General features: G+C 49.1%; 1 protein-coding gene and 1 long non-coding RNA gene across 15 annotated transcripts; one reads left to right on the top strand and one right to left on the bottom strand.

The window, feature by feature from the left end:
• Positions 1 to 1,185: 1,185 nt before the first annotated feature.
• Positions 1,186 to 22,045, bottom strand: ZIC4 (Zic family member 4). 13 transcript variants are annotated; one of them, XR_005199305.1, is made up of 6 exons: positions 19,174 to 19,540; positions 17,932 to 18,016; positions 10,904 to 11,521; positions 6,068 to 6,383; positions 4,945 to 5,513; positions 4,605 to 4,718 (listed from the first exon to the last, which is right to left on the bottom strand). XR_005199305.1 is itself a non-coding variant. In XM_017523793.2 (5 exons), coding segments are annotated over exons 2-5 (1,005 nt in total). In that variant the 5' UTR covers positions 18,002 to 18,016; positions 21,556 to 22,045; the 3' UTR covers positions 1,186 to 3,996. The 13 variants fall into 13 exon arrangements, 12 of the variants coding, with proteins under 12 accessions (XP_017379282.1, XP_017379281.1, XP_017379286.1 ...); XM_017523793.2 differs by lacking the exons at positions 4,605 to 4,718; positions 4,945 to 5,513; positions 19,174 to 19,540 and adding exons at positions 1,186 to 3,997; positions 21,556 to 22,045; XM_017523792.2 differs by lacking the exons at positions 4,605 to 4,718; positions 4,945 to 5,513 and adding an exon at positions 1,186 to 3,997 and having other exon boundaries at positions 19,174 to 19,537.
• LOC119470410 lies at positions 21,424 to 24,729 on the top strand. 2 transcript variants are annotated; one of them, XR_005199306.1, is made up of 2 exons: positions 21,424 to 21,513; positions 22,418 to 24,729. It is a non-coding gene; the product is annotated as an uncharacterized LOC119470410 (long non-coding RNA). The 2 variants fall into 2 exon arrangements; XR_005199307.1 differs by lacking the exon at positions 21,424 to 21,513 and adding an exon at positions 21,989 to 22,196.
• Positions 24,730 to 24,798: the final 69 nt, after the last annotated feature.

Raw genomic sequence — 24,798 nt, forward strand, 5'->3', positions numbered from 1 at the left:
CTCACCACAAAGCTCTGTCTGTTAAAGGGCTTTAATGAGTGCTCTTTCTCAAAGAGGCCGGGTGGAGGAGAGGCCTCTGTAACCTGGCGCTGAGCCGGAGGAACTGGGCCTTCCGCGAAAGAACGGGAGGGGGCGCTAACTCCAGTGTTAATGCCCAGGGACCTCCTTTCTCAGGGATTCCATCTCCTCGGACTCGAGGTCTTGGTTTCCCCTCGTGGCTTCCTTTCTTACACCTGCGCGTCACTCTTGCGCTTTGCGCGCTGGGGTCCTTTCTCTTAATGTTTTCCCCAGGACTGCAGCCCTTGCCCTACGAGTTGAGTCTCCACGGCGTTCTCTAAGGAGACCAAGCATTCCCACCCCAGGGGTCGTTGTCTTCCCACTCCAACCAGCCTCTTGCCAACTTCTCAGGAATAGAAAAGGTGTCAGGCTAACTGCTCGTTGAGGTGGCGCCTGAGCAGTAGGTGCTGGGGAAACAAGGTTTGCGAGTTCCTAGAGGTCCAGTGACCACGCAGTGGAGGAGGGAGAATGATTCTGGAGATTCATTTGAAATAAGTTTGCCAGTGGCTGGGCCAGATAAGAGTGTGCATACATCAGATGCTGAAACCCACGAGATATTGAAATTGGGGCCCAGGGAAGTGTCATGTGGGCTGTAGCCTCCCAGTCTTCAGGCATAGACCTTCGCAGTCATCTGAAGGGAGCCTTGAGGTCTGAAAAATCGCTTCTTACAAAGGGGGGGGGGGGTTCCAGCTACGAAGATCCCTGCGGGCAACTATGCCTGAGACACTCCATCAGAGCTGAGTCAGGTCTTACAGCCGAACTGCCCTATCTTTTTCTTTCCTTGTTTTGATTCCCACCAGCTACTGGGCTTTTCTCTGGGAATTCAGAGGTGGTTTATTAGAGGTTGCTCTGATTTGAAAATATAGAAAGGTAGCTTTTCCTGGCAGACACGGAGAGCATCCTTTCAACTTTTTGATTCTACATTGTGTTAATAAATTGGTTGGTGACGTCAGTGTCATTGGGACTAGAGAAGTCTTTCTCACAATGGCCACTTTAGGGGGTCCCTCTATTTTTCTGTCTCAGAGATATTTGTGTGAAGCAGTGAAGAAAGACTGAGGAGAGAACTGGAGGCTTCTGGAGGGCCTCGAATCTCTCCCAGGATGAAGAAACAATAACAGGACACCAGGATTCAAAAGAGGAAGGGAAACGTCACATCATTTATTTCCAAAGAAAATAGCCAAATGGAGCTCCATATACACAAAGGCCTTTGGAAGAAAAAGAAATCACAGATTTAACATCATTTACATTTACATATTTACAAGATCAAGCCATGGCTTTCAACTTTGTTGTTCATTCAACAATCACTTTCAGTCAAACAACTTTTTATTTTCAAGTTAGTTTATAATTTAAGTGACACTAAGGAGACAGATGATAAATCACAAACAGTGTGGGTAGAGAGGGTACAAACAGTCTACGGTTTCAGCCAGGCTTTTGTGTGTATGTGAATTATGATTACAAAATGTTTGCCTGTCTGTGTAATTCACATTCATTGCAATTATTACATTTTCCCATAAATTAGCAATATAAACAAACATATGGAGACCTCCAGTTAACAAATAAAATCAATATCAGAAACAACATTTTGCAGCAACTATAATAACAGCGTGGGTTACAGCTTGGAAAAACTTCTTTACAAAGCATTTATTCAGCACACACAGTGTGGGGGGACCAGCACATCCCTATTTATTTAAATCACCTTTAAAACCACAACAGGAGGTTTGGGGAAACCTGAACTGGTTTCTTTCCTGGGCACAATATAAAATGAAGAACTGCACATGTGGATGAGGGGAAGGATGGGCATTTACATGCATTTTGGATCACAATGTTGTAGACCAAACCTTCTAAACTTCAATTGCCAAGATTATGAAGGAAACAGGAAATTAATAAAACGTCTCTGTCCCTCACCTATTCTCCTTCTTATCAATGGCAGAAAGGGCTTTCTGATTGCTGCCAGTGAGAAGAAACACACAATGGGTATATTTTTAGCAGAGGTGTCTCTGAAGGAGCGGGAGATACTAACAATTGCTTGGCTGCAGTCTTAAGTTCCAAAGATCCTGGGCAAGAATATTAGGAGCCAGAGGGGTACCCAAAAACCCATCCAGGTGACCCAACTTGTGCTGAGTGAAAGCCAGAGCAGAAAGAAGCACACACTCAATTATGGACTTAGGGTTTGTATTCTGCTTGCAGCTTCTCTGCATTCTTTTCCTTAAGTCCCAAAGCTTGTGCCAAGGGCCCTCCAACATCTGCATACTTCACCAGGCCAGGCCCTGACCCTGATGTCTAGGCATTGCTTTTGTTTATCCCTTAGCAAGACTTAGCCCTAAAGTTATGTATTGGTGCAGTGTGTGGATTTTTTTTTTTTTTTTTAAGAAGTTTGATTTTTATCTCTTTAGAAACGGTTTGAAACTAACGGGGCAGAGGGAGTTTGACAGAGAGGAGAACAAATCGCTGACAAAGAACCTTTTACGTTTCATCAGCGTTGTTAGGACGACAAGCAGGAATGTCTCAGATAATAACTCCCACTTCAAAGATTTCTCAGCTCAATAGAAAGCGGACCATCCTTTTTATTCAACCACAAGGACTGGCACTAAAGAAGACTCCACTGTTTGATTTTTTTTCACCGTGTTTATTTTTCCCCTATTCACTGGGGTACTTGGATAAAATAAACAACAAGACAATTAAGGGAACATGGACTTCTAACTTTCCTGCCATCTTCCCCACATCCCCTTGGCCTTGGGCTCTTGAGTTTGCATCTAGGACAAGTTCAGGCCTGAGGGTACCACACACACTGCCTTAGAAAGAAACAAGTTGTGGGGTGGGGGGTGGGGGTCGCAAGAGACTTCTGGGATGGAGAGGAAGAAGAGTGGCATGGAAAGTCAGAGTGGAAATGTCCCAAGGGTACAATTTGGACTCCTCAGACACCTCAGGGTGACTCCCTTCCCCACAAGTCTCCATCAAATTTAAGCCTCCACCCTACTCAGGAGTCAGAAAGGCGATTTGTACAAAACTGAGCTGGGAATGTTCATTTGTTAAGCTTCTGAGGCTGCTTTAAAATTATTTACTCCTGACCCTTGAAACTCTTTGGGGCGCAGTCAAGATGCACGGAGTCCTGCTCCTCCCTTTCCTGAAAGTGTCCCCTGCACCAAAGCATCCCACATCAGGGCTCAGGGTGAACCCCTAAATGTGGGCAAGTCGGGTTCTAGGAAGGAAGTATATACTGGAGAGCGCAGTGACAGTATTAAATGGCTTGAAAGCAAAGGTCAGCGCAAATGTATCTTAATAGAGTGTCTGTAGTGAAGTGTGCCGCCTTTGAAGCGACCGCTCCCCGCGCGTATTTCCATGGCGAGCCTAACGCGGCATGCTGATGCACCGTCAAACTCACACTTTAACCCCAAAACCCGACTCTTTGAACAACCCGAGCTTGATTAGACCTTTCTCCTTTTCTTTCCCCTCTTACAAACCATTTCCTCGCCTTTAGAAACTCGCCATCAAACCCAAATGCGCCCTCTGATCACCGCAGAAAGCAGAAACAAAGAGGGCTGAGCGGCGATTCAAGCGGCTCTTTTCTTCCTTCACATTATTATCCATTTTTATTATGATCGGGTACAAGTGCCCATTCGCGTGGGTTTTGTTTACCGGAAATTAAATGAAAATGATTTAGTCCGCGTCAAACAAAAATATATACTTGTATACACAAGAAAAAAGGTCTGTTAGACGTAAATATTATGTCCTTAATGAAAAGCCTGGACGGACTCCAGGCTTGGCCTTTCAGGATTTCAGTGCGACTTGCCCATTGCCATAGAAATCCTAACTTACCATGAAGATGCACCGTGGCGAAGAAACACTGCTTTGTGCGCGGACCCTTTGATGTCGCAGGAGCGAGATGCGGGGCGCTCAGCTGCACGGAGCGAGATTACCTTGCGAGCAACGCGGTGGACATCTGTAACAAGCAAATGAAAAATTAAAGGCGATTAGTGGCCGACCAAACGTTTTTGTTTTATTTCATTATTTTAGATGGGGATAGAAGGCAAAATGGGGATCCTAGAAACAGAAGAGAAAGAAAGGAGTCCTACTTCAGGAAGGGGGACTTTTTAAACACTGGCAGAAGCAGCAAGTTCCGCAGATGCCCTCTGCACCTTAGTGGTGGGGTCAGTGTTTCACGGTGGGAAAGAGTTGTTTGTTGCCGACTGCCTGCGCTGGGTCAGGCAGCCTCTGGGCCCTATTGTGTTAGGGGGAGGCAGGAATTTCAGTTCTGCTTTCTCAATGACGGATTCACTAAGGGTGTATTTGGAAGATTGCATTTTTTATTTGGAGCCAAGAAAACAGTTCCACTTCAGTTAGGACGTTATTTCATCTGATAAAAGTTGTGGCGGCTGCGGGCAGGAGTGCTAATTCTAATTGTATCTGAAGAGGAGAGAGCAGAAGAAAATTCATCAGTGGCAGGGCCAAGACTTGTTTGTTGGGCTCAGCTTTTAAAATTGAGCTATTTTGTGGGGTACTCCGCAGAGGGAAAACCCACCTCCCTGCCCAGCACACGCACATACTGATTTTCAAATTCTTAGGGGACTAGAATGAATCTGCCAAAGCTTTATTATTTTATTTTCCTTTTCTTCTTCTTCCTCTTCAAATCTTAGCTAGGATTTTAGGTCAGCCCCCTTCTCCTGCAGAGAGGAGGGAAAACAGGACTGATTTTTCTCCCTTTGGCAACAATTGCAAAGGCCCTCCTCTCCCCCGTCTTCAACATCTGGTTGTTTTTTCTGGGGACTTCATACACAGCATATCAAATACACATTCAATCTAGACCCACTGGGTGTTTGCCTTTACAATATTTATTATTGTGGATCATTTCTCTTGTTCCTCCTCCACCTCTTTAAAAATAAGGTCAACATTGTGCAATTGTCGACAAAGACCATCACCGAATTGACGCGATTCACCCAGACGCTGCCGCCTAGGTCAGGTCCTTCCACTTTAGAAGCCTCGACTCAGTGACGTCATCGGCTCGCTCTACACCCGGAGCCCAGGCACCTACGAGACTCCACAGCCAACGCCTCGACAGGGGTTGGGGTGGGAAAAGGACCCGGGGAGGCCTCACTGCATTGAATCCTGAAGCCTCTCTGGCGTTCCTTTGTCTGTATTTCCTGTTGTTTTGAATTCACTCCCTACCCCAAGTATACAATGTATATCGAGTCTGTGGACGACAGGCAGATGTTTCTCTGTGTGCCCAGGCCAATCCTTGGGGCTGGGAGCGTATAACCACCACCCACCCACCCCTGCCAAAAAGACGGTGAATCTCTCTTATCTCCTTTATAAGGTGGTTGGAAAATTAGTACTTATGTATTTTTTGTTTCAAAGGATAGCTGGGCCAGGGGAAACCATAGGAAGGCAAAGAGGAAAGAAACTGGAGTCAAGAAAACGGCTCTGGAATTCCCTTTGCCCCTTTCTCTTGATCTGCATTTCTGAGATTGGGATTAATGTGGGGGAGGGGAGGATTGGAGTGCGAGTGGGAGCCGCCCAGTCCTCGAGAAAAATATTTCCCATTCTGTGAAGCATGCGGGGATTTTGTGGCTTTACTTTTGCCACCTACAGTTGCCAGGGTTGCACATAAATTCTCCAATTTTTTTCCATCGCCCTGTCTCTCTTCACCCCTAACACTGGTTTTATGCTACACAGTTATGAAGGCACGAGTGGGGGTGACGGTGCTGAGTGTGACTACAAAATAAATATGGGGACCATATTTATCTGTTAAAATAATGGGCATTATGTTAGTATATTCACTGAGCTCTAGCGTCTATTACTGATGGCCGGCCGGCCTTCCTTACTTCCGCCCTCGCCCTCCTCAGGCCTCAGAAACCTGGCCTACTCTGCAGTCGGTGTGTGCCGAAGCAGCAACCACAGAGGCAGCCTTAATACCGGAGGCGGCGGCGGCAGCAGCAACAGGGCCAGGTGGTGGTGCGGGGCTGAGGGCGTGGCGGGGGCAGCCGCGGTGGGACCCAAGCCCTGACACACGTACCATTCGCTCAAGTCGGCGCCACGCGCCGCCACCGCCGCCGAGGAGGCCACCTGAGACTCGTGGTCGCAGTCTGACGAGGGCGACACGAGGGCAGACGGTGTAGCCGAATCGTAGCCAGAGCTGGGCGGCGGTGAGCGCCCGTGCACCTTCATGTGCTTACGCAGCGAGCTGGGGTGCGTGTAGCACTTGTCGCAGCCGCGCACCTTGCACGTGTATGGCTTGTCGCTAGTGTGCACGTGCGAATGCTTCTTGCGGTCGCTGCTGTTGGCGAAGCGCCGCTCGCAGCCCTCGAACTCGCACCTGAAGGGCTTCTCGCCTGGCGGAGGCAACGCAGAGACATTAGTGCTCGCGGATCGTGTTCCCTTCAGGTGCTCGCCACCCTCCCCCATTCGTCTCTCATTTTCTGGAAAAGGACTACAAAAGATTTTCGGAAATCCCTTTCCACGGAGCCTCAGGTCGAGCACCCCTTTCCCTCGCTCAGAGAGCGCCCCCGGCGCCCTCTCCCGAGCGCCTCCATCCCTCCCCCCCTCCCCCGTCTGGGCTCTGGGGGAGGGTATGGAGGAGGAGCGACAGTGACTCCATCTTAGTTGAGATTCCATCCTAGGAAATCCTGATCCACTCGGGTTGTTTCCTCCAAATTTTCTCCGCTTGGAACCAGAAGCACCTCTGCTCGGAAATATATTAACGGGGGAGCTCACATCTGCTGGATATAAAGTTGCTGTTTCAGCCAAACGTCTCTGCCGCTACTCTGCCCAGCCGTTCATCCCTCCCCACCCCCATCCTGGCCCAAATTGTTTCCTAAAGTAGGTTTTGTGCAAACGCCAAAGCGATGAAATAATTTAAGGATGCGCAGCCGACGCACATAGTATGTGCATAATGTGGATTCGTGCTGCAGGGAAAGGTATTCTGAGCAATGATTCACTTTGGAGGAGATTTTTACAGGATATGGAGCCCCCTCTCTCTTCCTTTCTACCCCCTGAGGGCAAACATTTAGCAGCGTTCTTCAAATCTTGCCTAAACCTTCCGGGATCCCTCCAGATACGCGCGCCGGCAATAATATTTTATTACGCTGCTCCAGAGGCCTCCCGGAGACCGAGCTGTGGGCAGCTGGCCCTCCCAGTTCAAACTGACTTGCAAAGTAGACCAGGCTCCCCAGACCACCCCCACCTGCCTGTGGGCCTCTCAGGCCTAAGAGGAGGGGTTGGCGCGGTAGGCTCCCCACAGGCTGAGCGGCATCCGAGGTCTCTACTGCAACCACGCCCTTGAGCGCTGCGGCTTCGGGAAGAGAACAGCGGCTGCTGTCAGGCCAGGCCCGGATCCGCAGACTGGAGGGCGACTGGGCGGCTAAGATAGTCCTGGGAGGGGCTGCGATGCCCTGTAGAGCCGAGGGAAGGCGCGAGTGCGCGTTAGAGTGACAATATTGGCCGGACCGAGCCCCAATCCAGGAGCTCACGGCCACCTGAATTGGCTGACGTGTGGGAGAGGAAAGGACCCCGAGAATCCGGAAGCCTAGATTCCTGCCGGAGCTGAAGTGCTGCGGAAATGGGGGAAGAAGGTGTCTGGGCGCTTTAAACAAATGGCTGCCGCCCAGCGCTCTGAGTTAAGGGACCGGCTACCTGGCGTCTAGCTGAGGAGGAAGACGCACGGCTGGAGAACTGTTGCCTTTGTAGTTGCTTCTCCCGCTGCATCCAGGAAAGATAGGCGCTTTGGGGCCGGTTTGAACAAACAAAGCCCGGGCTCCCGAGCCCTGCTGAGGCTCGGGGGCAGAGAGGTTTGCGCATAACCCGCACTTCTACGCAGTCAGTGGCTTCTGAGCCCAGGTCTCCGGGACCGCCCAGTCGCTGGATTCCCACCCTACAGGAGTACAGCTAGTACATCCGACCCTCTGAAAGGTGTTGGCACCTGCCATTTCGCGGGACACAGGCACCATTTTATAAACCAGTGGGAGAAAGATGCAGAATAAATCAGTGTTCTTATTTGTCCCTTGTTTTCGGTCCTCTGATTACTGTCAGCATTTGCAAACCCAAAACTTTTTTCCATTAAAAAAAAAAAAAACTTACAAAAAACCATGAAATTCAGGCCCTGCAAAAGAAACCAAGGTTATTTTGAGAAAACAGAGGTGAAATGGAATTTGAGGTTGATGCCCCCACACCCGAAAACAAATTCCCGCCAAACACTTATCCGATCTAGTGAGCGCCTCGCTGGACATTCACGTAAAACAAAAACAACGATTTCGCTCCAGACGAGGAGCTGAGGAGAAAACAGCTGTGCACTGAGGTGATATCCGCAGCCGAGAAGTTCGCAGGCCCCTGGAAGGCCAGGTGACGCCGCGCCCCCAGCTCGCTCGAGAGCTGCAGGAGGCGCCCTGGTCTCCGCGCTTGACATCACCCCCGCCCCCCGCCAACACCCGGCCTCCCGTCCTTCCCCCTCCCTTCAGCTCCCTGCGCTGCGCCCTGGGTGGGTGGGTGAATGTGGAAAGGCAGAGTTGGGCTAGGCCCCTGCAGCCCGCTCGGAGCGTCCTAGGCCTGGCTGCGCTGTGAAAGACCCAGATTCTCCTCCTAGAGGCTCCGCAGCCCGGAAAGGCCTCCTCTCCGACTCTGCGCGGAGCCCGCCCGGCAAAGTTCGGAAGCTCCGGGCAGCTGGGCCAGCGCCATTTTCTTGCACTTGTGGTTGGATCTGGCTGTCCCGGCGACTGCGCCCCGGCGCGGTCTCTTCTCCTCTACCTCGGAACCCCAGCACTGACTCGCTATCAGACTCCGGGGAAGGTGTGGCGAGCTCCCGGCCGAGGGGTCTCGGGAGAGGAGCTGGGCGGCAGTGGCCAGGCGGAGAGCTGTAGCTGGCCTGCGCCACCCTCCCTGAGGCACCATTGTTTCGGGATCGCTGTGACCGCCACAAAGTGAAACCTGTCGGTGCTGACAGTCGCCTCCAAAGCCAGACCCGGGATTCAGGTCAGGGAGAATCTCAACTCCTGAGAATTTTGCTCCTGTTTGCCGCTTCCGCGACTCGAGGAAATGAAACGCCATTAATATTTGAAAAGGCAATTATTTTCCTGTTGAATCGAGAACTGTCTTCATGAATAATTTGTAGTGAGGTCTATTGCCATTTGAGAAACATTTTGGTTTTTTTTTTTTTTTTCTTTCTCTCTCTCTGTCTCTCACTCTCTCGCTCCTCTTCTTACTACTTAGAAGGGGGATTTGAGGAAAATGCCAGAGCAGGCGAGACTCTGTAGTTTATTGGTGGTGGTGTTTTTTTGTTTTTTTGGGTTTTTTTTCACCAGTAATGAATCAGGCCCGGGAGCCGAAAGAACGCACAAAATTCTGTCCTGAAAAGACGAAAATCTGAGCCAGCCCTGGCGCACTGAACTTGCTGCTCTGCTGTAGGTCGACTGCGCTAAGAATTTAACCATTTTCTGCTTCACAGACTTCAAACAGTGGGCCGGCAAAGAGCAGTAAAAGTTTGTTTGTTTTAAAAAAACAACCCTGTCATTAAAGATGAGTTCCTTCTCCAGCTCCGGACTCCGAGTTTACCTTCCGGGAGTCGGCCGCCAGCTCCTGGAGTAGCAGGCCTGGGGCCAGGATTCGGGTGTGACCTACTGCCTCCTCCCCGAGATAAAACTTCCGGGGAGGGTGTGAGATTCCTTCCACAGGATGGGGAACCCCGGAAAGAGCTGGGAAAGAGCTCAGGGAAACCGTACACTTCCAGACAAACTTTAGAAATAAAGTGCCAGCCTCCAAGTGGACTTTGATCTGGTCTCCATGTGTGCCAGTGTCCGGGCACGGACCTTCCCAGGGAAGGGAGACTTGGAGAGAAGACAGAATTGAGCAGAGCTAGCCTTAGGGAGTTCTTTGACTCCAATTACTGTAGATGTTCCAGCAAGAGTAGGAGTAAGGCAAGGCACCGGACAGTAGGAGAAGTGGGGCACCAAGCTGGAATTTATTTTATTTTCTCCTGTTTACACCAGTCCCTTCTCCCCTCCCCCAACTGGGGAGGGGAGAAGACGTTGATTTCTTAAACTTCCAGGGAGGAGGAGCAAGAAAACCCTAGTTAAGCAGAGTACAAACAATGGCTGCTAAACTAATTAATGTAACTTCACAGGCTGTTCTGGAAGTGTGAAAACTTTCTCTTTGCAGTTGCATTCATTAGAGATGCTCTGGCCAGAGGAGTTCAATTTTGCAGGCTCTTGCACGGGACTTTTTTTCCTGTTAACTAGAAGTGGCAGATGTGGTTGACACATGCCCCCATTTCCCATAACAGCTCTGTAAATGACATTTAAGGTGGATAGGTCCCGGTAGGTCTGTGCTAAAGCAAAAGTGAGGGTTCACAAGCATCCGTAGTGTCCGGTCACCGAGGCTCAAAAAAGGTACAAAGTTGGCCTATTCGACCCCCAACTCCTAAAGTAGGCTCCAGAGCCTGCTAACCTCGTACGCCAGGTTATCAGGTTGACAGGTGGAAGAGTTGTGCCGAACAATTTCAAAGGGACCAGGGAAAAAGACATCTGTTCTTATGTCTTTACGACTTTGGGGAACAATGCTCTTTCTTAATATCTTAAAATCAAACTCATAAGCAGAGAGCACACGTTTGCACACACAGGGACTTAAGCACGTTCACTCTTGTCCCCCAGAACAGAAACCCCACACTATCCTCCCTACACACAGCCTCCGGAAACTTCTGTGATTCTAAGAATCGAAGCGCATAATTAATATTTTATGGCCTTGGTTCATGGAAACAACACCAAAATATTTCCCCCCTCCCCTCAGTTGGGCCTTGAGGAAATCCAGACCCGAGGGCCTGCTTCCCCAGAGGGTCCGCACGCGACAGACAGCGCCGAATACTGACCTGTGTGAGTTCGTTTGTGTATTTTGAGATTTTCTGATCTAGCAAAGACCTTCCCACACCCCGGGAAAGGACAAGGGAAGGGCTTCTCGCCCGTGTGCACGCGGATGTGATTTACAAGTTTGTATTTGGCTTTGAAGGGCTTGCCCTGGCGCGGACACTCCTCCCAGAAGCAAATGTGGTTGGCCTGTTCCGGGCCGCCGACGTGCTCCACGGTGACGTGCGTAACCAGCTCGTGCATGGTGCTGAAAGTTTTGGAGCAGAGGCGCGGTGGCGCGGTGCCGTCGGCCGCCAGCCACTTGCAGATGAGCTCCTGTTTGATGGGCTGGCGCATGTAGCGGAAGAAAGCGCCAGGACCGTGGGGCGCGGCGAGGTTCACCGTCAGGTTCATGCCCCCGTAGCCATGCAGGGCTGCGGCAGCTGCCAGGGCGTCGCTGCGGGCCGCAGGCCCCGGCGGGAAGGGCTCTGGCCGCGCGTACATGTCTCCAGGGAGCCCCAGACGAAGGAGTCCATTCAAAGAACGGCTGGGGGAGGCCTGGGGAGGCTCCTCGTGGAGGCCCGGGAACACCGAGGGGCTGGAGGCGGCGGTGAGCTGGGGGCCATGGTGTCCAGAGCTGCTACCTGTTGTCGAAACAAATAGCACGCATGAGAACGAGTGGCGTGGGCTGAGCGCTCTTCCCTGGGCCCCGGGGGGCAGGCCCAGCCCAGCCGCTCTACGGCCTCTGCGGTCAGCGATGGAACTCAGAGCCAGACGGCGCCAGCAGTGAACCCGGTGGACAGAGAAAGGCAGAGCGCCTTCGCCGCTGTTGGGCCGGGTTGCTGTTCGGCCAAGTCCCCTGCCGTGCCATGAGCTGGAGAGGGACGGTAACGGCAGAGTAGATGTACAGGGTACTGGGAGGCGCAGGGCTGAGCCTGTGGGTTGCTGGGGTTTCTGCTCCAGAGGGGTCGGACCTGAGTCCCAAGCGAACTTTGGTGGCCAACACTCTGGGGCGCTCCGGGGCACGGTGCCCTGCCGGGAAGTGGAGGTGATAAAAATGATGGTGTTGAGGGTGGTGGTGGTTCTGAAGCGCCCCAGCCATATACATTAATTTCAGTGCCCCGCTTGGATGGGAGAGGGCGGCCTGCTGCATGCCGGCCCTGGCTGCCCGGAGCTCCCTGTACCGGCCCGCTAAAGCCACTGTCACCTGACTGTGGGGAGGGGAAAGGACAGCCACACAAAAAACTTCTGCAAAGTTTTTTTTTCTTCCTCTTTTTCTTCTTCTCAAGGTTTGGATTCGGGTGCCCCCACCCCCTTGGTTATTAATGCCTACACGAAATCCTGTACACTACAGAGGCAGCAGCAGGGCGCGTTAGGAAGTCAATAGAGATTCAGGGCCGTGGCCCGGGCCCACAGAGAGGAACAATCGCCTGGGTCGCCCATTGGCCAGTGGCCGGGCCCGACGTCAGTGATGACAGGTCCTGCCGCACGCGGTCGGTCTCTCTCTCTCTCTCTCTCTCTCTCTTCCCCGCCCCATTCCCTCGCCCCCACCCACACACACCCTGCTTCCCTCCCTCACTCCACCCCCACAGCATCTCACGCTTCTACTGCTCATGCGCTCTGACCCGGGCACAAATCCTTTTCTCTCCCCTTGAGCCCCTTCCCCCTCTCCGGAAAGCTGAGTGGATCAGCTTTGCCTCAGGGCTCCTGAAAGTACTCGGGGCTGCATTTTGCCACCATTCACCACAACTCTGGGGAGGGAGCCTTGCGCTGAGCCTTAAAGTCCCCTCGGGAGCTCAGTCGGGGCTGATAGGTAGCAACGAGCGCTCAGAGATGGCGGTCTGGTTGGGCAGTTTGTCCCTGTAGCCAGCAAGAAGAGGGCGCCGGGATCGAGGGACCAAAAAAGGCTGCTGCCTCGGGGGCCAGGAGCTGAGAAACTCCTAGGCTAGCGGCCCTTGAGCCTAATTTTATTTTTTCGCTTTCTCCGAAATGTTTTGTTTCTCTCGTCTTTCTGGTCCTTTTCGTCTCTCTTATTTTCCCCAAACCCGCTACCTCACTTTGTCTTCCTTTCTTCTCCCCTCCCCCTCTCTTTTCCCTCTACTCTCTTCCCATTTAGCCTGGCAGGCCCCTCCCCGCCGTGTTGGCGAGTTCGTAGACGCGCGAAACCCAAGGATCTGGCCCTGACCAGGGCCAGTATTAGGAGGGAAGTGGTGACGGCCTGGAAAGGCTGGGCTCGAACCCATGCCTCCTGAGAGGACACTCCCCGCCACAAATCACAGCCATCCGCCGGCTGGCTGGCCAAAGAAACAAAAGAGTCGGGCGTGCATCCAGGAGAAACAGGTTTTCACTCTCAGATCTTCCTGGGCCAATCAAGGATCCTGAGCTCTATACCCTGCAGTCATAGGGAGCCTCTGGGAAAAAGGATTTAAGGGTGACTTCCACTTTCAGCTTCGGCTACTTGTTGCCTTCGGTCCGAGCCTCCTCTGCCTCCCTCCTAGCTCGTCTTAGGCCTCTGTAGAGAGTGCACGCCGCGTTTCCCGGTCCATGCTCTGAGAGGGCCTGCAGGCCCGTGGCCGCCTCTCACAAGATGGCCTCGAGTACTAGGGGCGCCAACTTAGAGGGATGGGGGTCGGTCCCAGCGGTGGAAAAACTTAAGTTCTGGCCCAGTCGAGTGTGGCAGAAGCCCGGGGGCGGGGGCTGATGGGCTGTGACGGCGGTCGGGCTTCCTTTGTCTGCGCAGACCGGCTAAGGTCAGCTGCGAGGTCCGGCGATTTAAGGGGCTGCTGACCGGAACTCCTGCCTTGTCACTGCAGCCAAAAATGCCAGCCTAAGCGCTTGGGCTTCCCTGGCGGCCATAAAAAGTGCCCTCTAAACAGAGAAAGGCTTGTATTTTTAAGAAAAGTTTTAAAGATTGTGTAAAATATCCCATACTCCTTAGCAGAGGCAAGAAATTCGGGCAGATTACCAGCAACGCTGACTAGAAATTGACTGAACTGTTCCTCCCCCTCCCCCCAGCACCAAAGACTATTCTTACACATTTCCTGGTTAGTAAATAAGGCTTTCTTTTAAATTTTTAAAAATAATTAACTGATGTATAACAGTTGGCAGATTCTTTGAGACCTTCATTTAATGCATTGTTCCCCCCTTGGGTACACTTTAGGGAGGGATTAACTTCTACAACAATTTATCCCCACTTAGACAAGTCCAGATCTTTCTAGACGAAGAGCTTAGGTAACTCTACCAACAGATACTATGCCAGCATATATATATATATTTAAGTTAGAGGAGAGTATTTGACTGCAAAGACCCCCACTTTCTACTCTCAAAACCAAGGGCCTCCACACAGCAGTTCTGTGTGGAGAACTAGACTCTCAGGATTTGTCTCCCTGGCTTTCACCTTCTCCCATGGTTTACCCTCCACCAACAGGCAATGCCTCTGATCCTTCCCTTGACTTCCCCTCATCCAGGTAGTGGTCTGGCCAGGTTTCCAGCGAAAGGTTTCTACATCTCAATGAGTCATTTAATGTCTCCCCACCTCACAGGTGTCTGTTCAATAATGCAATTGTCTAGGCAACTCTGGACTGACCCATGAAGGTCTCCAAAAAGCAAAACAAAAGCCAGATGTGTTCTTCCCTGGGGTTCATTGTCCAGCTGTTTTTTACTATCCTCATTTCAACACAGAGCTTAGTCAATTTCTGTAGCATTCAGGTTTAAGTGCAGGGGCATGTCTGCAATAATCTGGCAATTAAAATATTTTTTCTCCACTGGAACCTAGGTAATCTACAACCAATGGTTCAGAATGTTTGTCAAACTCATCCACTTTAGCTTTAAGACTCTGATTTGCACACATATGAATTTCTTTCTCTCTCTTTCTTCCTCTCTCTCTCTCTCTTTCTTTCTCTCTCTCTCTTTCTTTCTTTCTTTCTTTCTTCCTTTCTTCCTTTCTTTCTTTTCTTCCCCTCGCCCCCACCAGATGGAGTCTCCCTCTGTGGTCCAGTGCAATGGCACATCTCCGCTTACTGCAACATCCTCCTTTCAGGTTCAAGCGATTCTTCCACCTCAGCCTCCCATGTAGCTGAGATTACAGGCACCCACCATCATGCCCGGCTAATTTTTGCATTTTTAGTAGAGACAGGTTTTCACCATGTTAGCCAGGCTGGTCTTGAACTCCTGAACTCAGGTCATCTGCCCACCTGAGCCTCCTGGAGTGCAGAAATTACAGGCGTGAGCCGCCACTGTGCCAGGCCTGATTTCTTAATATACATACTGTGACCCCACCTCCATCACAAGCTTTGAATAGTGGCACAAACAGGAGAAGAGGGGGCTTTAGTTGTTTCAGGCTGTGGACCCCTTAGGGAGCCTGTTGAACTCTTAATAGTCCAGTATTTGCTGTCCATATTCATCATAGAAGAAAACACTAACTTTCCAATAGAAGGCTGTGAAAATAAAGATGCATTTTTTTTCCTCATCCAAGTTTATGGGCCCTCTGGAATTCTAACCACTGACTCTCTGGACTCCAGGGATAAGAAGCAGAGGTTTTGTACACATAGGCTGCTAGCATACCACACACTTTCTGTTAGTCACTTTGCCTTTGAAAAGCTTTGAACTTGCGTATGACTTTTTTTGTGCTAGCAGCAAGAGGGCAAACACATCTGATTCAGCCAAAATCAAGGACAGTAGGCTGGCCCCATGGAGCTCCTTCCCAGATGCAGCCTTATCTTGAAAGCCAAAAACATCTGGGACCCATTCTGGGTATCTGCTTCTTGCTTGAGTAGCCAGGGGTCAGTAGACCTGCAGGTCACTGAGGTTGCCTGATCTTTGCAAGTTCCTTAGAGCCATATGGTCTATATCTTTGTTGGCTAAACACAGCAATGGGTTCAGACATTCTCCTAGAAGGATATTTCCCCAGAGATAGCAATAAAGAAAAAAAAGAAATTGTACAACTAATATTTACAGACAAGAAACTTTGGGCAATTATATAAGGGTCTTCAAGGTATATCTTTGGAATAAGCCCCAAAGCAGTGTCCAACTAGAGGTGGTGGGACATCAACATCTGAGAGACATATTTTAGTCTAGAGAGATCATTTCAAGTCTTCCAGAGCCTGGGAAGCAAGGAATCCAAGCTACAGAGATTATAAATTGAGCAGGCTAAGAAATGGTGTCTCCTCAGTGGTCTTCAGAGTTTCTTTTCCAGAAACATCTCACTATACCTGCTCCAACACCAAATGCTTGACTGAAGCATTCTATTCCTTTCTATGCCTGGAGCTATAGCGTTGTTAAGTCTATTTTTCTGCTTCATTTGTAGAGAAAAAGAATAGCCCACAACCCACAGATCGTTAGCAGATGTCAAAAAGAAGCACTGGAAGCTTGCTTTCATGGGAACCTATTTGGAGCATATTCCACCACTAGACCCCAAATATCCCTCAATCTTCAGAGCCTCTGCAAAGCAGTGCCTAGAATCATGCCCTAAGCACTTTTTCTCACCCTGCCCAGACCAAGACAATGATGTAAACAAGTGATTTCCTTGTTCTACTTTGTAGAAACAGGATATTTGGTGGCCCTACCTTCTACCAGATCTCCTTAAATCACCAGTTTGAATGCCTGATCTCTTTCCATTGGAAAGGAAAAAAAATGTAGGATATTTCAGATCAACAGCTGGGCTACTTTTTCATTTTAACATTTTAAGCATTGTTAAATTAAATGATGATTACTTGTTGTAAGTTATGCCCAGATCAGGAGCCGGGCCCTAATCAACTGTGGGCCACTGTATTAGAACCTGGCTAGGAACAAGTTTTGTTATCTGAATGTTCTGCATCTAAATCAGTAGTCACTTGTTCAGTTCTTTCTTCCCTATTTCTGGTCAGGTTGCCACCCTAAAGAGAGGTAAATTTCTTTAGAGCCTAGTCACAGACAGACTTCAGGATTTCTACAGAAGGAGATTGCCTTTATTCTTATGCAAAGAAATAACTTAAGCCCCAGCAGCCTATCCGTATTTCTAAGTCCAAATTGTGCAAAGGAGATGAGATCTATTAGGATTTTGGCAATAAAGGAGGATATTCTTCTCCTCTGCTATGAAAATTTGAGCTTTAAATATCATTAATGGGACTGAGTATGGAAGAAAATATACTTGGATAGACTTTATTTTCCAAACAAGGATTCTACAAAACATTCTGTGACAAAGTCTTAGGAAACGTTGCTTTTGGATTTTCCGAAACAGGATGTTCTAAAACAGCCTTAAGGAATAAAGACAACTGAATTTACATAATAACTCACATCTCTCTTGAGACTTTTGCCATCAAATAATCCCCAGATAATATAAGAGATCCATTTCCAGAGTTGTCCATTTGACTTTTGTTAAGAAGGTTGCTTTGCCTACCAATGAGGAAACATCTTTGGAAGCAACCACCAGCTAGTGATACAGTTGAAATGAGGAAAACTAGATGCCTGGAAGGGAAAACACCCAATCCTAAATCATATGCTTATTCTAAATGGAATATTAAATTAAATTCTTCACAATGAAGGTATTCCTGACAGAGCGGCTGTCAGTCACCCCCTGTTCAGACACCACATTGTGGGAACCTCATCGCTACCACATTGCAGAAGGCTGGTATCCCTGGTAAAGATGATGTATGTCATGTAAACCCCATCACCCAGATCAAAGTCTGCTTTTTTCATGGAAGCCAATACATGTCAAACCTCATTCCAATCAAATCATCTGGAAATGAATTCAAGATGAATATGTCATAGAATAATGTGACAGTGGAATTGCAGAAGGTCAGGGGTGGTTGTTTCAATGAGAGAGTCGTCAAATATTAATTCTGGAACGTCCAGATGAGTAGGCATTGAGGGGGATTAGCCGGCTGCTGGTGGGATGTCGTGTCATTGATTTGTGTGCAAATGTATTGAACACCAAGGTGTTCTAAGTTTCATTTGAACTCAAGAAACTCCCTCCAAACTCTCAACCCAACGTAAACAAAAGACAAAACAAAACTTCCTACTTAAAAATAAGAAAAGAAACCAGCAAACCAATATTCAAAAGAGGATTTTAACTTACTTGACTCTTTCAGAGTGTTTCGGTAAAGCCGTAATCGTTTCCTCATCACCAAGGATGTCTTGTATCTCATTTTCTGAGTTTGAGCCTGTTTGGGAAGAAAAGGGTGACAGTCACTAGTTAAACAATTTTATACACCTGTGTGGCAAAATTCTGTGGTTTGAATGTATGAATGAAAGAAGGTATTGGTCTGAAGAAAGGCTTTTGGTCTTCGACCATTTTCAAATTTGGAAGCTGAAGAAAAGGCTACTGCCAAGAACAGCCCATATTGCGAAATGATATATCTTTGGTGATAAAAATATGGAAAAATTGTAATTTTCCAGCAAGGCTTTTATTTGAAACTCCTTTGTTGTTTTACCTTGCAAATAGAAGTAAGCTCTCTTTTAGTCAGTGCTCAAAAATCTGTAGCTTCTCGAATTTAAATTAATTGTATAAGAAACCCCATTATTTTTATGAAGTTTATGAACTGAAATTTAGTGAGGTGTGGCGGGGAAAGCCTACTGAACCCTGAGAGGTTAGTAGTTCAAATTTGAGTTACAACTGTTGGAACTGAGAGGACAGGAATTTCTTTGCAGGTTTTCAAATCCTGTTCTGCCTGTGATGCTGCAGAATTCCTTAGCCTCACATTTCCCACACCCCAGGCCCATTTGGGATCCATCACCAGTTGATTTTTTAAAGCTAATGTAAAATTTGTCAGATTAAAAAGGTATAATTTTAATCATTTGATTCGAATCATTCACATTTCATAGTCCAGAAGGGTAGAAATAATACCGCCCCCCCCCCCCAAGATATACACATTACTTATCAGATTCACTTTGTGGCTAAAGCTACCAAACCATTGGCCATCTTAAATACTTAAAGCCATCCTGAGGACCTCTGCGTCTGTCAGGCAAGGCTGAAGGCAGTTAAGCAGCCAAACAGAAGCATCTACCCGCCCCGACCCTCAATTTGGCCTAGAAAGAAAAACAGTCATTGAAAAGGTCTCAGGCTGGACAAACACAGCAAGTCCTCTGTCAATGGGGATGTCTGCCCACAGAACAAGCAGTTGTTTAACTTGTTGAACCACAGGCCAAATCCAAGTGGGGCTCTGTTATCTTAAAGGGTATCCAGTTCTCTGTGCACAAAAATCTCTCTCTCTCTCTCCACCTCAACCTCCATCAAGAATTCCAACTAGCCTGGCGGCTTTTACTCTTCCATCTTCCCTCCTTTCTAGGTCCAGGCCTGGGAGGCAGGGGGTAAACTCACCTTTTCCCAGAGGGTATTATTATTTTCAATTCTTTCTAACCAAAAGGCATTCTTCCCCAAAGGTAATAAGCTCCTTCCAGCACGAATCAGGAAAGAAAGGAGGCCTAACTTTGCATTCCTACAGAAGGGCAGCATGCTGGGCGTCCTCGCTCTGAAATTTCCTCATGGCAGGATGTCTGGCATGGAGAAGTCCTGGTTGGTTGGCAATAATAGAATTAACTTTTTTTGCTTCTGGGGGAAATGGGTGTAATATTCCCTAGAGATTTCTATCCACCGGCAAGGCTACCTCAACCCAATTTCTAAGAGGACTGGATCACTTTTGCCCCAGGCCGCATCAGCCTTTTGTGCACTACAGACCCACAGACATGCAAACAAATGTTGCAGAGGTCGAACTAGAACAGGCAACAGGGACTTTAGGAGACTCTCTGTAGCATTTCCATTACCCAGCCTATACAGGGAACCAGGGTAAAACATCTCCTTTGGTTCAAACTCTGACACCATTTAGCAAACAAGCCAGTCATCTTGCTGAAGGGTAGGTGAGAGGATTTGGGAGGAATCCCTGGGCCCAGGGACCTGAGGACTCAAACAACCCCGGAATATAGGAACTCAGTTTCGTTTTTCCCCAAATGCTTGCTCCCCACGTCAGCCGCAGCCTCCGAATTTCCAGGCCATAGCACATCCTGGAGACTTTTTGGAGTCTTCCTTTCTGCTCCCACCTTGAGAAGAGGAAAGGGTGCTAGGGAGCCCCAGAGATTGATAGCGCCGGAGGCGAGCCAAGAAGGTGGGGCGGTGGGTAGGTGCAAAAAGCACCATTTTTATTTGGAGGAATCTCGGAAGCCGCAAGTAGTGGGATCGACCTAGCCAGCGCAAAACTACCCAAGGTCAGAGGTCAGCTGCAACCAGAGACTTCATTCAGTTCCGGAGCTGCTTCTTACTGATTCGCCGGCAGGCTCGGGAAAGGCTTGGCCACCTCTCCGCTGCAACTTGTCCCTGGCGGGCGCAGAGCAAAAACCCTGAAAGCTGGCTGGCTTAGAGCTCCAAGCCAGAGCGGCTGCCTGATTTCACCATCTGCACCCCGGACTTTTTTGGCTCCCCTCCATCCGACCCTCAAGTGCCAGGAGGTTGAGCTGCTGAGACTGGGTTAGGCAGGGGCCTTTACTTATTCTCCTATTCTCTAGAGGGAGAAGCTCGGGTTTCCCAGCTCGGCGCTGAAGTGTGGGCAGCCTCCGGGTTCCCAGAATAGTTTCTATCAGTAGATCACCTGCAGGATCATCTTGGGCATTTAACCCTCCCTTTGAGTCACCCCTCCCTCAACCTTCAGGCGGCTGAGATAGGAGAAAAATCAGCGGAGTGCGGTGGTATGGGTCGCTGCGAGGCCAATACTGTCGGAAAGCGGGGAAAACATGACCTTGGAATCCAAAGACTTTCCTGAAGACGGTGACTGCCGAAGTACAACCCTCCAAAACCCTTTCCGCTTTCCTAGGACTTTTCCATGGGCCATTCATTAACCCCAACTTTCAGGTCCAACCTCTGAGCCAGTCCTAGCTTTCGTTCACAGCTCAACTCCGTTCCCTCACTTGCCCCTAATTTCCAATGCCCCTGGGTCTATGCTAGGGGCCAGAATCCTAGGGGCTGCGGCCTGCTCCCCAGAGAACTAGTTGCTGCTCTTGTTCACATTGGAGAGAAAGAAAGCCAAGTCTCGAACCCACTGCTGGCCAAACGCAGAGAGCAGATCCCAGCAGTCAGCTTCCTGAGGCAGGACCAAGATGAGGGAGGACAAGGAGCCGGCCCAAGGTGGACTCAGGCGGCATCTGCCCTCAGGTTGGGGCGGAGAAGTTCCATCGTCTTGCTGCCAGCTGGGCTAACTTGGCTCTTTGACCCTGGAGAGGGGAAGCGGAGACCCTCCTCACCATTCCCTTGGGGGCAGAGCAAAGAGACCGCCTGTAAAGGGGGCATCTGCCTTGCTCATTTATCGCGAGGGAAGCTAGGGGCCACGATTCCCCTTCTTGTGCCCAAGGTGGGGCACCCAGACAATTTACAAGGAGAGAAGGAAAGGCAGGCAGGCAACAAGCTGCTCCTGGTTCCTGTGCCAGTGGGAGCCCCATTTGTCCCCCTTTTCCCTCCTCCTGGGAGGAAGGGATGGACTCATCCTCAGCGCTGCCTCTCTGCGGAAGACCCCCCCTCCTTTCCCTTAGTGTCAGTGGGGTGGGGCCTGTATCCACGGTTGGGGTGGGGGAAGGAAGGAGGAAATGGGGCAGAAATACTGGCTGGGCCTCTTTCCCCACTGGGGTTTGGGTGCCAGTGGCCCCCTTGAGAGCACTTGCTACCCGCTCGCTAGAGGTACTGGTCTCATCTGTCTGCCCCCTGGACTGGTGCACTTACCCCACTCCACCTGTTGCCAGGATCGCCTCATTTCTGCACATCATTTCGGGGTGGCTGAGAGGGGACCACAAACCCCTCCAAGCCTCTCTTTTGTGGTTCCAGCGAGGCGGTCATCCTTCATTTCTCCTTTTCCAGCTTTCGGGAAGCAGTTAGGGAATGTATGATGAAGCAGAAATGAGCCGTCAGGATGATATTTTAATGGCTTATATGTCACGTTGGTGCATGTGGCTTTGAACTGGAGCCGCTCGCGTTTCCTGCAGAGAGCGCCGCAAATCCCACTTGATAACTTCTACAACCCACAACTTTTTTTTTTTTTCTCACATTCACTCTTACCCTGTATATTTGGATGTGTTTCCTAAAAATACCCTCTTGTCAACGTCCCCGTTGGATTTTCCACAGACTGGAGAGGAGAAGACTGACTTTTCTTTTTTGAAGAATTATTTTCCCTCTCCCCCTCCCAACAGCTACCCTTCCCCCTTCGATCCCCTCCCTTGTAGGATTTTTTTTTTTTTTTTTTCCTGAAAGGCGGGTGAGGTGGGTTCAATATCTGTTCTCCCTAGTGAGAGGAATACAGCCTCTAGAGAAAACTTCTCCTTGCAGACGAGGTTTGCTCAGCTCCAGGGGAAGTAGCATCCCTGTAGGTAAAAAAGACTTAGTGACTCTGATACAGCTTTTTTGTCTAAGAAAAAAAGTGTATAATAATTTTTAAAAATGCCTCAGCGCTTTCTTTCCCTCCACTCCTCACTCCATTCCATTCCATTCAAAGTTGGTGGGAAATGCTGGGCTGCTAGACTCAGACTTGTTGATGGGAATAGAGCAATTGATTTTTTTTTTTTTTTCTTCTCTAATTTCTATTTCCCAGCACAAGCACAAATGCTCAGCCAGGTCCCTTCAGGCACCGAGAAATTATCCGGGATACCCAAGCCGACTTTTGAGCAAGCAGATCCCATGAAAAGTGCAGTCCCTCTGGCCAGCCCCAAGCGAAAATCTCGCCGGCGAGAAGACCAGAAAACCAGAAAGGCGAGGAGCGGCAGACGCTGACCCTGCCTTCCTCCAGCCCGTGCAGTCAGCGCCGGCGTCAGGGCAAAAAAATATATTCATGTTCATTTTCCTCTCTCTGGGGCACTGGTGAGTTTCCTAACAGGGCCGCCTGTGAAAGGATGAGTTGAGGTTTCTTTGTCTGGAAAAGAGTTTAGGGCTTTGATTCAGCTGCAAAGAAGCCAAATGAAGTTAGAAACAAAGGGTAAATTGAAGGATTCCGACTCTTGGCTTTTTGTGTTTTCCTTACTAGAAAATAATTAGACCTAATGAATATGCAGACGCTTCAGCTAAGCCCTCGGCCAGGGCTGCTGAGTTTTAAACAGAGCTGCGGAGAAATGCAACCTTCAGCCCCACAACCCCCCGCATCCGCGAGCATTTTTTTGAAATGCATAAATGTTGCTTGGCTTAATTGATTGAGTCACAGGGATTTTTTTTTTTTCCTGCTTTTAAGTACCATACTCCCCTACCTTTCAACAATCATTTTAATATATAGTCAATGGCTCTTTGTGGACGGGACAAAAAGAAAGTACGCGCAGTTGTTGAATAGACTTTGCGCTAGGCAAAGACAGGTTAATCGAGGGCCGCATCGCGAAAACAAGCGAGTGTTGTATGTTTGCACTGAATCCAAATGTCTGCATTTTCCTAACTAAATCAAAGGGAGTGTTATTTCTTTTTCTGTTCACTCATCTGAAGGTAAGTAAATTTTCTCTGGCGATCAAAAGCCTGGTCGGCAACAAAGACCGCGCCCGCTTTTTCCACCGTCCTGGTGTGGCGAGTTGCGGAATTTCAATAACTGTGACAAGGGTGACTGATTTGTGAACTAGAAAAGGTTTGAATGTCACAAAATTTACATTGGTCCTATCTATTGGGGATTTAAATACCAAAAAAGTATTCGGGGATCTCTAGGGAGCTTTGGGCAGCCCAAGGGAACAATGGCGCATTGGGAAATTTACAGTTTTACCTGAATGAAAGGGGCCCAAGTAGGGAACAGGAGACCAGAGAGAAAGAGTTAGCGGGGGCAGTCGAGGGAGACAAGGGAAAGAGAGAAAAGAGAAAAATAAGGCAAGAGAGGGAAAAAGAAAAGGAAATTGTCAACAACGTTTCAAATTTGCCATTAAAAAATTCCAACCTCAATAACCTGGGAACTTAAGCGCTTTCATCCACGTGTGTGTGTGTGTGTGTGTGTGTGTGTGTGTGTGTGTGTGTTTGGGGGTGCGGTGGTGCAGGAAGTCTGATTAGATAAAAGCGAGAATACAGAGGCTACCGGTTACACTGAGAAATTGCATTTCTTGTAAAGAGAGCATAGTGCCCGTGTGCTCCCAAGATCTTAAATTATAAACAGGAGGGGGACTAAGCAAGAGGGAAACAAACTTCAAAAGGAGCAAATAACAAAAGCCTTTTTTGCTGCCCTTGAATGGGGGGAAAGGGGGAAGAAAGAAAAGAAAGTTGCTGAATCGGGACATTCTGGAAGTGCCTTTGCTGTGTTTACCAGCCCCATCCCCGCCTCCTGCACAAGGATACGCCCGAAGTCTCTAAACGCTCAGCGAAGAGTAGGTTTAGGGAAGAACCGCGCGGGGGTGGGGGTGGGGGCATGGGAGGAGGAGGAGGAATGCAAACAACTGTGAGAAGGAAAGGAATCGTGGCAAAAAAAAAAAAAAAAAATTCCGTGAGAAGAGGGAAAAAATTTGGCTAAAAAGAAAGTTGCTTCTCCTGGCAGTCCTGGTTTGTCAAAAGGGGATGTCAAGCGCTTTACAATACCTGGGATTGATGAGGCGGGCGGGCCAATGAGCTGCGCTCGGCGCCTCGGCGCGCCCTCCGTTGGCGCGGCGGCTGCAGGCGGGGGGAGTGCAGGCGCACCAATGGGCGCCAGCATCCGCAGCACGTGACACCTCCCCCTGCTCCCATTCATCAAGGGGGGGACGGTGTCGTCCTTTCAATTCATTTATCTGCAGGAATGATTGCTGCTATCAGTCTCGCGCTCACCGCCCGGCTGAGGAGGTGAAAGTTTCTCCCCAGGAAGATAAACCGCAAAAGACAATATTGTGCATGATTTGCGCCTTTTCTTTGGCTTTTTCTTTCTTTCTTCTCCCCCCCACCCACTTTTTTTTTTTTTTTTTTTTTTTTTTTTTTTTTTTTTTTTTTTTTTTTTTTTTTTTTTTTTTTTTTTTTTTTTTTTTTTTTTTGCAAAAAGCAGAGAGGGAA

The sequence above is a fragment of the Cebus imitator genome, unplaced genomic scaffold (assembly GCF_001604975.1).
Source record: "Cebus imitator isolate Cc_AM_T3 unplaced genomic scaffold, Cebus_imitator-1.0 Scaffold30, whole genome shotgun sequence".
NCBI lineage: Eukaryota > Metazoa > Chordata > Mammalia > Primates > Cebidae > Cebus > Cebus imitator.

Excerpts from the sequence above, each read along its gene's own strand:
- ZIC4 (XM_037736845.1), bottom strand. The coding sequence starts at position 19,308 with ATGCTGCCCTTCTGTAGGAATGCAAAGTTAGGCCTCCTTTCTTTCCTG. Across the intron at positions 11,522-17,931 it reads AAACACTCTGAAAGAGTCAA|GTAGCAGCTCTGGACACCAT; the intron begins GTAAGTTAAAAT and ends TTTCGACAACAG. Across the intron at positions 5,575-6,067 it reads GGCGCCGACTTGAGCGAATG|GACTGGGCGGCTCCCACTCG; the intron begins GTACGTGTGTCA and ends ATTTTTCTCGAG.